This window comes from Aquarana catesbeiana, linkage group LG03 (assembly GCF_042186555.1).
Source record: "Aquarana catesbeiana isolate 2022-GZ linkage group LG03, ASM4218655v1, whole genome shotgun sequence".
NCBI classification, from domain to species: Eukaryota; Metazoa; Chordata; class Amphibia; order Anura; family Ranidae; genus Aquarana; species Aquarana catesbeiana.
In genome coordinates, this window is record NC_133326.1 from 744,702,978 (window position 1) to 744,719,828 (window position 16,851).

Here is a 16,851-nt window from a genome sequence, read left to right on the forward strand (position 1 = left end):
ATATCGGTGGAGAGGGGGGGGGGGGCTGAAGGTCATATCAATGGAGACGGGGTCTGAAGGTCATATCGGTGGAGAGGGGAGGCTGAAGGTCATATCGATGGAGACGGGGTCTGAAGGTCATATCGGTGGAGAGGGGAGGCTGAAGGTCATATCGATGGAGACGGGGTCTGAAGGTCATATCAGTGGAGAGGGGAGGCTGAAGGTCATATCGGTGGAGAAGGGGGGGCTGAAGGTCATATTGGTGGAGAGGGGGCTGAAGGTCATGTCGGTGGAGAGGGGGTGCTGAAGGTCATATCGGTGGAGAGGGGGCTGAAGGTCATATCGGTGGAGAGGGGGGGCTGAAGGTCATATCGGTGGAGGGGAGGCCGTTTGGTTGAGAGTTTTTTTTGGACAAAATATGGCATCTACAACAGAATTTTCTAAAATGGATGGCACCACACTACACAGAGACAGCAAATAAATATATAACATTTTATTTATCCACATAAAATAGTTTTATCTTTATTACTGTACTGTATGTAACCCTCCTCCTGCCTGAGCCCCACAGAGCTCCGCCCTTTCATCCCGCGTTCTGACGAGAGTGCCAGCAGTGCTTTCTGGTCAGTCTCTCTCCTGTCCGAGCCCCGAAGAGCATTGAACACCCCTCCATGGCTTTGTTTTAGAGCTAAGGAGACATCCATGAATCTACTGCCCCTTACAAGGGGAGTTATAGTTCATATTGCCCCAAACTGTAAGGGCATGTGCGTGGGGATGGGGGGGAAATTTTTTTCCAGAATCCCCCCTTCCAGTATAAGACGCATGCACAAGATTAACGCAGACAGCGAGATAAAAAAACCAGGACTAAAAGTCTCTTTATACAACAGGCTCCACCCACTCTATTAGGTGGGACTGCAGGATCCAAACCAACTGCACTCAGCAGGGGCTGGACCACAAGGAAACCACTCCCACGAGGAGCCATGAAAACCAGAGGAGCGCCGGATTGTGGTCTATATGAGTTTTGTGCATGTATAAAATACACATGTAAAAACATATAAACACAAACATAATGGCCTCCTGATATGTAAGAGGATATGACATAAGGCCCTCCAGGGAGGGGAGGCCATCAGAAGCCAGGAAGTGCCTTATTGCCTCCACATTTACAAAGCTCCAGGAGAGAGCAGTCTCCACTCATGGACATCATGCTGAGGGTGAAGGAAGAAGTTGGTTTTAAAGTCTTTCACGAGAAGGAACCCAGATGTAGGGTCCTGACAGATCCTCGATGATCCCTTTTATTTTATGGTAGACCTCTTCAAAGCTGTCTCCCTCGACCACCGCTGAAGGGAAGAATGAGAGGACATCCAAGGAGCAGAAAGGAAAAGAAGAAAGAGAAAAGATGATCAGCAGTCAGTTCAATCTCATTAAATTTAAAGCATTTTCTGGTGGCCACACAGGGACTAGACTTGGGCCTAGGGTTAGTAGAAACTTTTGGTGAACTAAAGTTATTGATAAGCACGTGTGCAATGGTCACTGGGGGGCGCTATTCAGCAATGCCCACAGTAGGCCCCATCCGCAGGAGAGAGAAGACAATGATATGTGATTACTTTGTATATAAAGAAATACATACATATATGTGCCCTTCCCGTAATATGTTTATTACCTGGTGATCCTGCCAGAAAGTCTGTTATTTCTCAACTTCCTTTAACAGCCCAGCTAGAGGGTTAAGACAAATCATTTAAGCTAGTTCAAAGCGTTATACCAAAGGAAAACAAAGAAGAAATTAATGGGATTTTATATGAGGTGTGTGCGGCGGTGTAAACACACAACATTTATTGCGTTAGAAAAATCCATTCATAGGTTTGTGTCCATATTGACAACATGTAACAAACAACAAATTGATACATTGTATAATAAAATAAATATATGACCGCTATTATTTTTTTATATCTGTGTTTTTTATTTAATGCTTTTGCCCCTGAAGAGTGGAATAAACCCTCGAAACGCGTAGGTATTATTTGATGCATCTCATCTTCATTGGATAGTTCAACCAGTATATATATATATATATATATACACACACACACACACACACACACACACACACACACACACACACACACATATATACATACACACATACACATACATACATACATATACACACATACGCACATAGATACATACACATAGATACATACATATACACACACACACACACACACATATATATACATACACATACATACATACATACATATACACACATACACACACACACAGATTTTAGGTTTCTGAGGTGGTTCGTGTCATCCAGGATGGTTGTTTATATTTATCCTACAATGTATTATCTCGATGAAGCAGTCATATATTTATTTTATTATACAATGTATCAGTTTGTTGTTAGTTTTACATACAATGTTTGTTACATGTTCTATTTGTGTCTTCTTTGTATCTACTGAATCTGTGATGGAGACGTCTTCACATACGTTTCATATAAAGTCCCATTCATGTCTTCTTTGTATCTACTGAATCCGTGATGGAGACGTCTTCACATACGTTTCATATAAAGTCCCATTCATGTCTTCTTTGTATCTACTGAATTCATGATGGAGACATCTTCACATACGTTTCATATAAAGTCCCATTCGTGTCTTCTTTGTATCTACTGAATCCGTGATGGAGACGTCTTCAAATACGTTTCATATAAAGTCCCATTTGTGTCTTCTTTGTATCTACTGAATCCGTGATGGAGACGTCTTCACATACGTTTCATATAAAGCCCCATTCATGTCTTCTTTGTATCTACTGAATCCGTGATGGAGACATCCTCACATACGTTTAATATAAAGTCCCATTCATGTCTTCTTTGTATCTACTGAATCCGTGATGGAGACGCCTTCACATACGTTTAATATAAAGTCCCATTCATGTCTTCTTTGTATCTACTGAATCCGTGATGGAGACGTCTTCACATACATTTAATATAAAGTCCCATTCATGTCTTCTTTGTATCTACTGAATCCGTGATGGAGACGCCTTCACATACGTTTAATATAAAGTCCCATTCATGTCTTCTTTGTATCTACTGAATCCGTGATGGAGACATCCTCACATACGTTTCATATAAAGTCCCATTCATGTCTTCTTTGTATCTACTGAATCCGTGATGGAGACGTCTTCACATACGTTTCATATAAAGTCCCATTCATGTCTTCTTTGTATCTACTGAATCCGTGATGGAGACATCCTCACATACGTTTCATATAAAGTCCCATTCATGTCTTCTTTGTATCTACTGAATCCGTGATGGAGACGTCTTCACATACGTTTCATATAAAGTCCCATTCATGTCTTCTTTGTATCTACTGAATCCGTGATGGAGACGTCTTCACATACGTTTCATATAAAGTCCCATTCATGTCTTCTTTGTATCTACTGAATCCGTGATGGAGACGTCTTCACATACGTTTCATATAAAGTCCCATTCATGTCTTCTTTGTATCTACTGAATCCGTGATGGAGACGTCTTCACATACGTTTCATATAAAGTCCCATTCATGTCTTCTTTGTATCTACTGAATCCGTGATGGAGACGTCTTCACATACGTTTCATATAAAGTCCCATTCATGTCTTCTTTGTATCTACTGAATCCGTGATGGAGACGTCTTCATATACGTTTCATATAAAGTCCCATTCATGTCTTCTTTGTATCTACTGAATCCGTGATGGAAACGTCTTCACATACGTTTCATATAAAGTCCCATTCATATCTTCTTTGTATCTACTGAATCCGTGATGGAGACATCCTCACATACGTTTCATATAAAGTCCCATTCATGTCTTCTTTGTATCTACTGAATCCGTGATGGAGACGTCTTCACATACGTTTCATATAAAGTCCCATTCATGTCTTCTTTGTATCTACTCAATCCGTGATGGAGACGTCTTCACATACGTTTCATATAAAGTCCCATTCATGTCTTCTTTGTATCTACTGAATCCGTGATGGAGACGTCTTCACATACGTTTCATATAAAGTCCCATTCATGTCTTCTTTGTATCTACTGAATCCGTGATGGAGACGTCTTCACATACGTTTCATATAAAGTCCCATTCATGTCTTCTTTGTATCTACTGAATCCGTGATGGAGACGTTTTCACATACGTTTCATATAAAGTCCCATTCATGTCTTCTTTGTATCTACTGAATCCGTGATGGAGACGTCTTCACATACGTTTCATATAAAGTCCCATTCATGTCTTCTTTGTATCTACTGAATCCGTGATGGAGACGCCTTCACATATGTTTAATATAAAGTCCCATTCATGTCTTCTTTGTATCTACTGAATCCGTGATGGAGACTGTCCAACAGCCTCCGCTCTGGCCATGCCCGTGACAGAGACATCCTCACATACGTTTCAAATAAAGTCCCATTCATGTCTTCTTTGTATCTACTGAATCCGTGATGGAGACGTCTTCACATACGTTTCATATAAAGTCCCATTCATGTCTTCTTTGTATCTACTGAATCCGTGATGGAGACGTCTTCACATACGTTTCATATAAAGTCCCATTCATGTCTTCTTTGTATCTACTGAATCCGTGATGGAGACATCCTCACATACGTTTCAAATAAAGTCCCATTCATGTCTTTGTATCTACTGAATCCGTGATGGAGACATCTTCACATACGTTTCATATAAAGTCCCCCCCCTTTCATTTTATACCAAAGGAGACACAAACATTACTGTAGCTGTTAGTTACTTATGTAAAGTCCATTTATCATCACCCTCTCCACAGGATGGCCATGCTGGTCTCCAAGGCTGGCTATATTTCTCCTCCACAGATACAGTGGATGAGTGAGCGTAGCCACCCTTGGGCAGGAAGTGTATTACTGGCTCAACTATCAACCCTTCCCCCATGCCAAGGTCCTAGGTGTAATCCCGGACTCTGGACTATCCTTTCCACCCCACATCCAATCGCTGTCCAAAGCTTCGCAGCATCTCCAAGACACGCCCCATCCCAATCAATGACACCTCTAATCCACTCCATGGTCATCTCTCACCTCGACTACTGCAACTCCCTCCTCATTGGCTTACCTCTAAATAGGCTCCTCCCCCTTCAGTCCATCATGAATGCTGCTTCCAGTCTCATCCTCCTTATGTGTCAGTGAAAAGAATATAAACCACTCGGCGTCTTCTACCCCCTCTCTGCCAATACCTTCATTGGCTGCCACTCAACCAACAAATCAAAGTCAAGATACTAATATTAACTTACAAAGCCACCCACAACCTGGCCCCCAGCTACATCACTAACCTGATCTCAAAATATCAATCGAATCGTTCTCTTTGCTCCTCCCAATACCTCCTGCTCTCTCATCACCTCCTCCCATGCTCTCCTCCAGGACTTCTTCCCAGCCTCTCTCATCCTATGGAACTCCTTACCCCATTCTGTCAGACTATCTCCTACTTTGTCTACTTTCAGATGATCCCTGAAAACTCATCTCTTCAGAGAAGCCTATCTGGCCCCCACCTAACAAATCCATCGGCTCATCCCCCACAGTTATTACCTCTTCACCCTCCCTTTTGGATTGTAAGCTCTAAGGATCAGGGCCCTCTGATTCCTCCTGTATTAAAGTGTATTGTATTTGTACTGTCTACCCTCAAGTTGTAAAGCGCTGCGTAAACTATCGGCACTATATAAATCCTAAATAATAATAATGGCAGGATCACCAAGTAAAAATAAAAGAAAAAAAACCCTACAAAAAAAAATGAATACAGCCAAAGCATCCAAGGAGTAGTGAGCTGTGATTTATTACATTTCTGTATTTAGATATCCTTTAACTTGCCTCACTGAATACTCAGTTGGGTTTTGAGCCATCTACTATTTTCTTCTACTAGACACTCCAATGTCAAGGATAATTTGTGTCTCTGCCCCTCCCACAATGGGGAGATTTCCTGCAGTATGGGTATGTAGTGGAGGGCGCTGTGCCGGCTGTGAGCGAGGAGGGCGCTGTGCCGGCTGTGAGCGCCCAATGACTATCGTGTCCTGGAAATAGGCCAGAATGTAGGAATGCAAAACCTTTGGAGTATTTCATGCAGGCTTCAAGGGTGACAAAAGAAATCTACAGGTGTGGCAGTTATATTTGGCAGTATTTTTATCAAATTGTACCATATATTTTAAACTACCGGGGCCCCTTGTCTGCATTATAAACCCCCCCGGGGGCCCCTTGTCTGCATTATAAACCCCCACTGGGGGCCCCTTGTCTGCATTATAAACCCCCGGGGCCCCTTGTCTGCATTATAAACCCCCAGGGGCCCCTTGTCTGCATTATAAACCCCCCCGGGGCCCCTTGTCTGCATTATAAACCCCCGGGGCCCCTTGTCTGCATTATAAACCCCCACCGGGGGCCCCTTGTCTGCATTATAAACCCCCACCGGGGGCCCCTTGTCTGCATTATAAACCCCCGGGGCCCCTTGTCTGCATTATAAACCCCCAGGGGCCCTTGTCTGCTGGGGCCAGTTTATGTAGAAGGTTTCCATACTACACAGGAACATCCTACCTGAGAAGCACTCTGTGAAGTCTTGTTCCAGCTTTGTGGACCTTTCGTACGTTTTCCTCGCTTGTTCCTCTGTTAGTCGTTTGTTAATTTCTCTAAAGAGATCAAAGAAAGAGAAATGAGGGAAGAAAAAGGCCGAAAGAACCAGATGGATCAGAAAAAAAAAAAAAAGATTAAGGAGGCCGAGGAGACCAAGAGGGACATGAGAAAAGGAGGGGCAAAGAGGAGGGACAGGAGAAAAGGAGGGGCAAAGAGGAGGGACAGGAGAAAAGGAGGGGCAAAGAGGAGGGACAGGAGAAAAGAGGGCCAAAGAGAAGGGACAGGAGAAAAGGAGGGGCAAAGAGGAGGGACAGGAAAAAAGGAGGGGCAAAGAGGAGGGACAGGAGAAAAGGAGGGGCAAAGAGGAGGGACAGGAGAAAAGGAGGGGCAAAGAGGAGGGACAGGAGAAAAGAGGGCCAAAGAGAAGGGACAGGAGAAAAGGAGGGGCAAAGAGGAGGGACAGGAGAAAAGGAGGGGCAAAGAGGAGGGACAGGAGAAAAGAGGGCCAAAGAGAAGGGACAGGAGAAAAGGAGGGGCAAAGAGGAGGGACAGGAAAAAAGGAGGGGCAAAGAGGAGGGACAGGAGAAAAGGAGGGGCAAAGAGGAGGGACAGGAGAAAAGAGGGCCAAAGAGAAGGGACAGGAGAAAAGGAGGGGCAAAGAGGAGGGACAGGAGAAAAGGAGGGGCAAAGAGGAGGGACAGGAAAAAAGGAGGGGCAAAGAGGAGGGACAGGATAAAAAAAAGAGGGGCAAAGAGGAGGGACAGGAGAAAAAAAAGAGGGGCAAAGAGGAGGGACAGGAGAAAAAAAAAGAGGGGCAAAGAGGAGGGACCGGAGAAAAAAAAAGAGGGGCAAAGAGGAGGGACAGGAGAAAAAAAAAGAGGGGCATGGGAGACACAGAAAAAGGAAAAGAATGGTACAGAAGAGGGATGGGAGATACAGGAGGCAGAGGGGGTTACAGGAAAAAGAGAAAAGAAAAAAAAAAGGAGGATGAATAAGAAAATAGGCAATTTAGAAAAGAGGTAAGAAAAAAAGAAGAAGATCAGAGAAGATACGTGAAGCTGGCCATACACGGTTTCTTTTTTCATGCCACACAAAGGAGGTGAATGGAGGAATCGCCCCACCAGGTCACTGAATACCGACAGCAGGACCCGCCATTGTCAGAAATACACACAAACGTTTTCCAGCATCTGACTCTTCAACAGAAGTCAATCAACTGATCTGCTGAACTAGACAGATTTCAGTCAGTGTATGGCCAGCTTGAGAGGGACACCTCAAAAGAGCCAGAGGAGAAAGAAAAGGAGCAATAGAAAAAAAAGAGGAGAGAGAAAACACTGAGGGAAGAGAAAGGCAGGGCTAACACAGAACAGAAACAAGAACAAAAAAAAGCAAAGACACAGGAGAAGAATGAGAGCAAAAAAGAAGACAAAGAAGAGGAGCAAGAGAAACGAAACGAGGCAAGGAGACAGAGAAGAGGGATAACAGAAAGAAGCTGTGGAGTTACTTCAGGCTTCCCCATCAGATAATTCATTTCAAATAACCAACACAAATTGCTGACCCCAAACTCAGCTAAACAAGAGACAAAGAAAAGGAACCAGCTGAGAACCAAGCCTGATCCTGAAACTGACCCCAAGGATCATCCTTCACATCTAACCCTAACCTACATCCAGGGGCGGAGTGACCATTCGGGCACTCGGGCACTGCCCGAGGGCCCCATGCCACTAAGGGGCCCCATCAGGGTTGCCAGCCTCAATAAAGCCTCAAAAATTATAGGATTATAGCTGCCCCGCCTCTCCAGTGTGTGTATGTGTATTCTGTGTGTGTATTCTGTGTGTGTATACTGTGTGTGTATACTATATATGTGTGTGTGTGTATACTGTGTGTGTATACTGTATGTGTGTGTGTGTATACTGTGTGTGTATACTGTATGTGTGTGTGTGTATACTGTATGGCCCCATAATCTATTGCCTGGGGGCCCCATAATCTTCTCCTATTGCCCGGGGGCCCCATAATCTACTCCTATTGCCCGGGGGCCCCATAATCTTCTGCTATTGCCCGGGGGCCCCATGAGTTGTCAGTCCGCCCCTGCCTACATCCTACATGAGTCTGGAGATAACTAAAACCTGAACTGACCCAAACTGTCATCCTTTATCCGTCTGGATGATAATGATAACATGAATGGACCCTGACCTTTATCCTGCATCAGTCTGGAGAAGCTGGCCCAAATCCTTTTCTTTCATTAGCGTGGTGGTATTCAGAAGAATATACACAGAACCAAAACTTCATTCTGGAGATAATCAGAACCCGACCCCTCATCCTACATCATTCTGGAGATAATAAGAACCTGACCCCTCATCCTACATCATTCTGGAGATAATCAGAACCTGACCCCTCATCCTACATCATTCTGGAGATAATCAGAACTCGACCCCTCATCCTACATCATTCTGGAGATATTTAGAACCCGACCCCTCATCCTACATCATTCTGGAGATAATCAGAACCTGACCCCTCATCCTACATCGATCTGGAGATAATCAGAACCTGACCCCTCATCCTACATCGTTCTGGAGATAATCAGAACCTGACCCCTCATCCTACATCATTCTGGAGATAATCAGAACCCGACCCCTCATCCTACATCATTCTGGAGATAATCAGAACCCGACCCCTCATCCTACATCATTCTGGAGATAATCAGAACCTGACCCCTCATCCTACATCATTCTGGAGATAATCAGAACCTGACCCCTCATCCTACATCATTCTGGAGATAATCAGAACCTGACCCCTCATCCTACATCATTCTGGAGATAATCAGAACCCGACCCCTCATCCTACATCGATCTGGAGATAATCAGAACCTGACCCCTCATCCTACATCATTCTGGAGATAATCAGAACCCGACCCCTCATCCTACATCATTCTGGAGATATTTAGAACCCGACCCCTCATCCTACATCATTCTGGAGATAATCAGAACCGACCCCTCATCCTACATCATTCTGGAGATAATCGGAACCCGACCCCTCATCCTACATCATTCTGGAGATAATCAGAACCCGACCCCTCATCCTACATCATTCTGGAGATAATCAGAACCCGACCCCTCATCCTACATCATTCTGGAGATAATAAGAACCTGACCCCTCATCCTACATCATTCTGGAGATAATCAGAACCTGACCACTCATCCTACATCATTCTGGAGATAATCAGAACCCGACCCCTCATCCTACATCGATCTGGAGATAATCAGAACCCGACCCCTCATCCTACATCATTCTGGAGATAATCAGAACCTGACCCCTCATTCTACATCATTCTGGAGATAATCAGAACCCGACCCCTCATCCTACATCATTCTGGAGATAATCAGAACCTGACCCCTCATCCTACATCATTCTGGAGATAATCAGAACCCGACCCCTCATCCTACATCATTCTGGAGATAATCAGAACCCGACCCCTCATCCTACATAATTCTGGAGATAATCAGAACCCGACCCCTCATCCTACATCATTCTGGAGATAATCAGAACCCGACCCCTCATCCTACATCATTCTGGAGATAATCAGAACCTGACCCCTCATCCTACATCATTCTGGAGATAATAAGAACCCGACCCCTAATCCTACATCGATCTGGAGATAATCAGAACCTGACCCCTCATCCTACATCATTCTGGAGATAATCAGAACCCGACCCCTCATCCTACATCATTCTGGAGATATTTAGAACCCGACCCCTCATCCTACATCATTCTGGAGATAATCAGAACCCGACCCCTCATCCTACATCATTCTGGAGATAATAAGAACCTGACCCCTCATCCTACATCATTCTGGAGATAATCAGAACCTGACCACTCATCCTACATCATTCTGGAGATAATCAGAACCCGACCCCTCATCCTACATCATTCTGGAGATAATCAGAACCCGACCCCTCATCCTACATCATTCTGGAGATAATAAGAACCTGACCCCTCATCCTACATCATTCTGGAGATAATCAGAACCTGACCACTCATCCTACATCATTCTGGAGATAATCAGAACCCGACCCCTCATCCTACATCATTCTGGAGATAATCAGAACCTGACCCCTCATCCTACATCGATCTGGAGATAATCAGAACCCGACCCCTCATCCTACATCATTCTGGAGATAATCAGAACCTGACCCCTCATCCTACATCATTCTGGAGATAATCAGAACCCGACCCCTCATCCTACATCATTCTGGAGATATTTAGAACCCGACCCCTCATCCTACATCATTCTGGAGATAATCAGAACCCGACCCCTCATCCTACATCATTCTGGAGATAATCAGAACCTGACCCCTCATCTTACATCGATCTGGAGATAATCAGAACCCGACCCCTCATCCTACATCATTCTGGAGATAATAAGAACCTGACCCCTCATCCTACATCATTCTGGAGATAATCAGAACCTGACCACTCATCCTACATCATTCTAGAGATAATCAGAACCCGACCCCTCATCCTACATCATTCTGGAGATATTTAGAACCCGACCCCTCATCCTACATCATTCTGGAGATAATCAGAACCCGACCCCTCATTCTACATCATTCTGGAGATAATCAGAACCTGACCCCTCATCCTACATCGATCTGGAGATAATCAGAACCCGACCCCTCATCCTACATCATTCTGGAGATAATAAGAACCTGACCCCTCATCCTACATCATTCTGGAGATAATCAGAACCCGACCCCTCATCCTACATCATTCTGGAGATAATAAGAACCTGACCCCTCATCCTACATCATTCTGGAGATAATCAGAACCCGACCCCTCATCCTACATCATTCTGGAGATAATAAGAACCTGACCCCTCATCCTACATCATTCTGGAGATAATCAGAACCTGACCACTCCTCCTACATCATTCTGGAGATAATCAGAACCCGAGCCCTCATCCTACATCATTCTGGAGATAATCAGAATCTGACCCCTCATCCTACATCATTCTGGAGATAGTCAGAACCCGACCCCTCATCCTACATCATTCTGGAAATAATAAGAACCTGACCCCTCATCCTACATCATTCTGGAGATAATCAGAACCCGACCCCTCATCCTACATCATTCTGGAGATAATTGGAACCTGACCCCTCATCCTACATCATTCTGAAGATAATCAGAACCCGACCCCTCATCCTACATCATTCTGGAGATAATCAGAACCTGACCCCTCATCCTACATCATTCTGGAGATAATCAGAACCTGACCCCTCATCCTACATCGATCTGGAGATAATCAGAACCCGACCCCTCATCCTACATCATTCTGGAGATAATCAGAACCTGACCCCTCATCCTACATCGATCTGGAGATAATCAGAACCTGACCCCTCATCCTACATCATTCTGGAGATAATAAGAACCCGACCCCTCATCCTACATCATTCTGGAGATAATCAGAACCCGACCCCTCATCCTACATCATTCTGGAGATAATAAGAACCCGACCCCTCACCCTACATCATTCTGGAGATAATCAGAACCCGACCCCTCATCCTACATCATTCTGTAGATTATCAGAACCTGACCCCTCATCCTACATCATTCTGGAGATAATAAGAACCCGACCCTTCATCCTACATCATTCTGGAGATAATCAGAACCTGACCCCTCATCCTACATCATTCTGGAGATAATCAGAACCTGACCCCTCATCCTACATCATTCTGGAGATAATCAGAACCCGACCCCTCATCCTACATCATTCTGGAGATAATCAGAACCTGACCCCTCATCCTACATCATTCTGGAGATAATCAGAACCTGACCCCTCATCCTACATCATTCTGGAGATAATCAGAACCTGACCCCTCATCCTACATCATTCTGGAGATAATCAGAACCCGACCCCTCATCCTACATCATTCTGGAGATAATCAGAACCCGACCCCTCATCCTACATCATTCTGGAGATAATCAGAACCCGACCCCTCATCCTACATCATTCTGTAGATAATCAGAACCCGACCCCTCATTCTCTATAAGTCTGGAGAGTAATGTAAGATTTTGGCAAGCTTGTATTTAGAATGTACTGAATTATCTAATGCCCCGTACACACGGTCGGATTTTCCGATGGAAAATGTCCGATCGGAGCGTGTTGTCGGAAATTCCGACCGTGTGTGGGCTCCATCGGACATTTTCCATCGGATTTTCCGACACACAAAGTTTGAGAACAGGCTATAAAATTTTCCGACAACAAAATCCGTTGTTGGAAATTCCGATCGTGTGTACAGAAATCCGACGGACAAAGTGCCACGCATGCTCAGAATAAATAAAGAGATGAAAGCTATTGGCCACTGCCCCGTTTATAGTCCCGACGTACGTGTTTTACGTCACCGCGTTCAGAACGATCGGATTTTCCGACAACTTTGTGTGACCGTGTGTATGCAAGACAAGTTTGAGCCAACATCCGTCGGAAAAAATCCTAGGATTTTGTTGTCGGAATGTCCGATCAATGTCCGACCGTGTGTACGGGGCATTACAATGGTCCCTTTTGCTCCAATTCCTCCATAGTTTGGATAAAATCCAGAACTCTGAATCTAATCTGCAGAGATAAGATGAACATAAAAGTTTAAGAAGAAAAAGACAAAAACACCAAGATTCTTACAAAATGTTCTCCAGGGATTTTGGACGTATAAAAATAGCAATAGGTTGTAGCTGAGCCGCCTGAAGACGTCTGACAGCATTGGCGGAGACATCGAGGATGCAGTGCTTGCCCTGAGGAGAGAATTATGGGAGATCTTTGGAAAGGGAACAGTCAGACAGTGTCCATAACTAAACTGCATATAACAGAAAAACTCATTTTTAAAGGCAAAACTTTTTTTAGAGTTGGATGGAGTGGAGCGGGATCAGAACCCCTGTCATGTTTTTATTGCCGTCTGTGTCCCTGTTGGTCCTGGTGACCGCTATCGTGGAAAATGAAATCCCAAATTTTGAGTTGTCACCAGAACAGGAATAATGGGGAAATCTTCCAATTGGGACACTAATCCTTCTAGCTCTGGTGACAACCAATAATTTTCTCACTTTGGAATGATTTCTCCTCACTTCCTGTTTTGAAAATGAGACAGGTAGTTAAAGGACAATCTCCCCAATGCGGCACAGATAACAAAAAAACCTGGCAGGGGTTATAACCCTCCGTTACTCTATCCGAAATGAAAAAAAAGAGAGAAAGATTTAGCCTTTAGTTCTACTTTAATGGTTTGTAGAGTGGTGAAGGAGTAGAACATTAGGAAGTTCTAGGACCTGTGTTGATGGGTTTGGACCTGTGTTGGTGGGTTTGGGCCTGTGTTGGTGGGCAATAGCAGCATGCTCGGAGGCTTCTGGGATCGTTCAGAATTCACTGAACTGCAACTGCCTTCTGGCTGGCTTCATTCTCAGACTTGTATTGTAAGAGAAGCAGTTCTTACATGAACAAAAGCCTACCGACACAGACCTTCACTCTATCTGTCCTGGTGACCATTGCCATCAAGTCTGAAGAAAGGACAAATCCAATATTTCTGCATGGTCACCAAAACAGGAATAGAGAACAAATCTTCTGAGAACACTTGTTCTGGTGACAACTGTCTTTGAAGAGATTTCCTTCCACTTCCTAATGGACAGGAAGTCTTTCAAATTGGACACAGAATGTAACCCCAACCTACACGGTCCAAAATTGAACACAATGGCAGATATATGCAGGATGGAGATGAAGCACTGAGGAGTGTAGAGGAAAAGAAGAGAGATACTGACAGAATGGAGATGAAGGAATGCGGAGTGTAGAGGAAGTGGAAGGAGATACTGAGAGGATGGAAATATAACAATGAGGAGTGTGGAGGGAGGTAAAGGTGGTGTGACAGACTCCCCCAGGACAGAGACTTTGAGAGGACTAGGAGCAAGCATCTTACCTACTGACTATGGGCCTTGGCTTTTAAGGGAACACTACTCTTTGGGAGGTGGGTGCCTGAGGGACCCTTGGAGTGGTCTTGTTGATGATATCAAGTTCATGTCAACCCAAAACATACAGACTCTGGAAATCTAGGCCCAGGATCCCTGTTTAGGGCCTAGCTGCCCCATCACCAGCAATGACCGCTTTATACTGGGAGACCCATTGAAGATGTTAATATGATCAGACTACTGGAACATTGTATGAGCTTTGCCTCATAGTCTGTTGTAGACCATTGCCATGAAGTCTGTGACTCCTGATTAATCACAGCATTGCTTACATGTGGATTCCATGGTTAATTGGGTCACCTATGGCTTGTTTGTCTGCTAGTATTCTGTGCACTCCACCTAGGCTGGTTTAAGTGACTAGTTAATTAGCTCAAGTTAAATATATCACTGTCAGCTTTTAGTTGCTGGAGGTGAATTAGCATAGTTTATGTTGGCTGTTTTAGTTATGTTATTTATATTTCTGTATACATTTTCCTTTGCATACAATAATGTGACCAGGCTCCCCTGACCCAGTGTGGTATATAACTTCTGTGCGAGTTTTCAATAAACAGTTCTAGTTCTCATACAAGCTTTTGTTGGCTAGTCTTGTATGCTGCAGCTACTGTATAATATCTGGTTCCTATGTCCAGACTGAAGGAAGCTGTATACTGATGGAAGCACCAAAGCTGGGTGCTGGACGGTTCCGTCACAGGCAGGATGGAGATGTAGGAATGAGGAGTGTAGAGGAAGAGGGAGACACTCACAGGATGGAGATGTAGGAGTGAGGAGTGTAGAGGAAGAGGAGGGAGATACTCACAGGATGGAGATGTAGCATTGAAGAGTGTAGAGGAAGAGGAGGGAGATACTCACAGGATGGAGATGTAGCATTGAGGAGGAAGAGGAGGGAGATACTCACAGGATGGAGATGTAGCATTGAGGAGGAAGAGGAGGGAGATGCTCACAAGATAAAGATGTAACATTGAGGAGTGTAGAGGAAGAGGAGGGAGATACTCACAGGATGGAGATGTAGCATTGAGGAGGAAGAGGAGGGAGATACTCACAAGATGGAGATGTAGCATTGAGGAGTGTAGAGGAAGAGGAGGGGGATACTCACAGGATGGATATGTAGCATTGAGGAGGAAGAGGAGGGAGATACTCACAAGATGGAGATGTAGCATTGAGGAGTGTAGAGGAAGAGGAGGGGGATACTCACAGGATGGAGATGTAGCATTGAGGAGTGTAGAGGAAGAGGAGGGAGATACTCACAGGATGGAGATGTAGCATTGAGGAGGAAGAGGAGGGAGATACTCACAGGATGGAGATGTAGCATTGAGGAGTGTAGAGGAAGAGGAGTGAGATACTCACAAGATGGAGATGTAGCATTGAGGAGTGTAGAGGAAGAGGAGGGAGATACAGGATGGAGATGTAGCATTGAGGAGTGTAGAGGAAGAGGAGGGAGATACTCACAGGATGAAGATGTAGCATTGAGGAGGAAGAGGAGGTAGATACTCACAGGATGGAGATGTAGCATTGAGGAGGAAGAGGAGGGAGATACTCACAGGATGGAGATGTAGCATTGAGGAGTGTAGAGGAAGAGGAGGGAGATACTCACAGGATGGAGATGTAGCATTGAGGAGTGTAGAGGAAGAGGAGGGAGATACTCACAGGATGGAGATGTAGCATTGAGGAGTGTAGAGGAAGAGGAGGGAGATACTCACAGGATGGAGATGTAGCATTGAGGAGTGTAGAGGAAGAGGAGGGAGATACTCACAGGATGGAGATGTAGCATTGAGGAGGAAGAGGAGGGAGATACTGACAAGATAAAGATGTAACATTGAGGAGTGTAGAGGAAGAGGAGGGAGATACTCACAGGATGGAGATGTAGCATTGAGGAGGAAGAGAAGGGAGATACTCACAAGATGGAGATGTAGCATTGAGGTGTGTAGAGGAAGAGGAGGGGGATACTCACAGGATGGAGGTGTAGCATTGAGGAGGAAGAGGAGGGAGATACTCACAAGATGGAGATGTAGCATTGAGGAGTGTAGAGGAAGAGGAGGGGGATACTCACAGGATGGAGATGTAGCATTGAGGAGTGTAGAGGAAGAGGAGGGAGATACTCACAGGATGGAGATGTAGCATTGAGGAGGAAGAGGAGGGAGATACTCACAGGATGGAGATGTAGCATTGAGGAGTGTAGAGGAAGAGGAGGGAGATACTCACAAGATGGAGATGTAGCATTGAGGAGTGTAGAGGAAGAGGAAGGAGATACTCACAGGATGGAGATGTAGCATTGAGAAGTGTAGAGGAAGA

General features: G+C 44.7%; 1 protein-coding gene across 5 annotated transcripts in view; it reads right to left on the reverse strand.

The window, feature by feature from the left end:
• Positions 1 to 457: 457 nt before the first annotated feature.
• The window catches only part of DLG4 (discs large MAGUK scaffold protein 4), a 377,913-nt gene continuing 361,519 nt past the window's right edge, over positions 458 to 16,851 (reverse strand). For all 5 annotated transcript variants that reach the window (XM_073623516.1, XM_073623515.1, XM_073623512.1 and 2 more), the window contains 3 exons: positions 13,241 to 13,350; positions 6,541 to 6,632; positions 458 to 1,313 (listed from right to left, as the gene is read on the reverse strand). In XM_073623516.1, the coding sequence (XP_073479617.1) occupies positions 1,207 to 1,313; positions 6,541 to 6,632; positions 13,241 to 13,350 (309 nt within the window). In that variant the 3' untranslated portion in view covers positions 458 to 1,206. The remainder of the gene's footprint in view (positions 1,314 to 6,540; positions 6,633 to 13,240; positions 13,351 to 16,851) is intronic.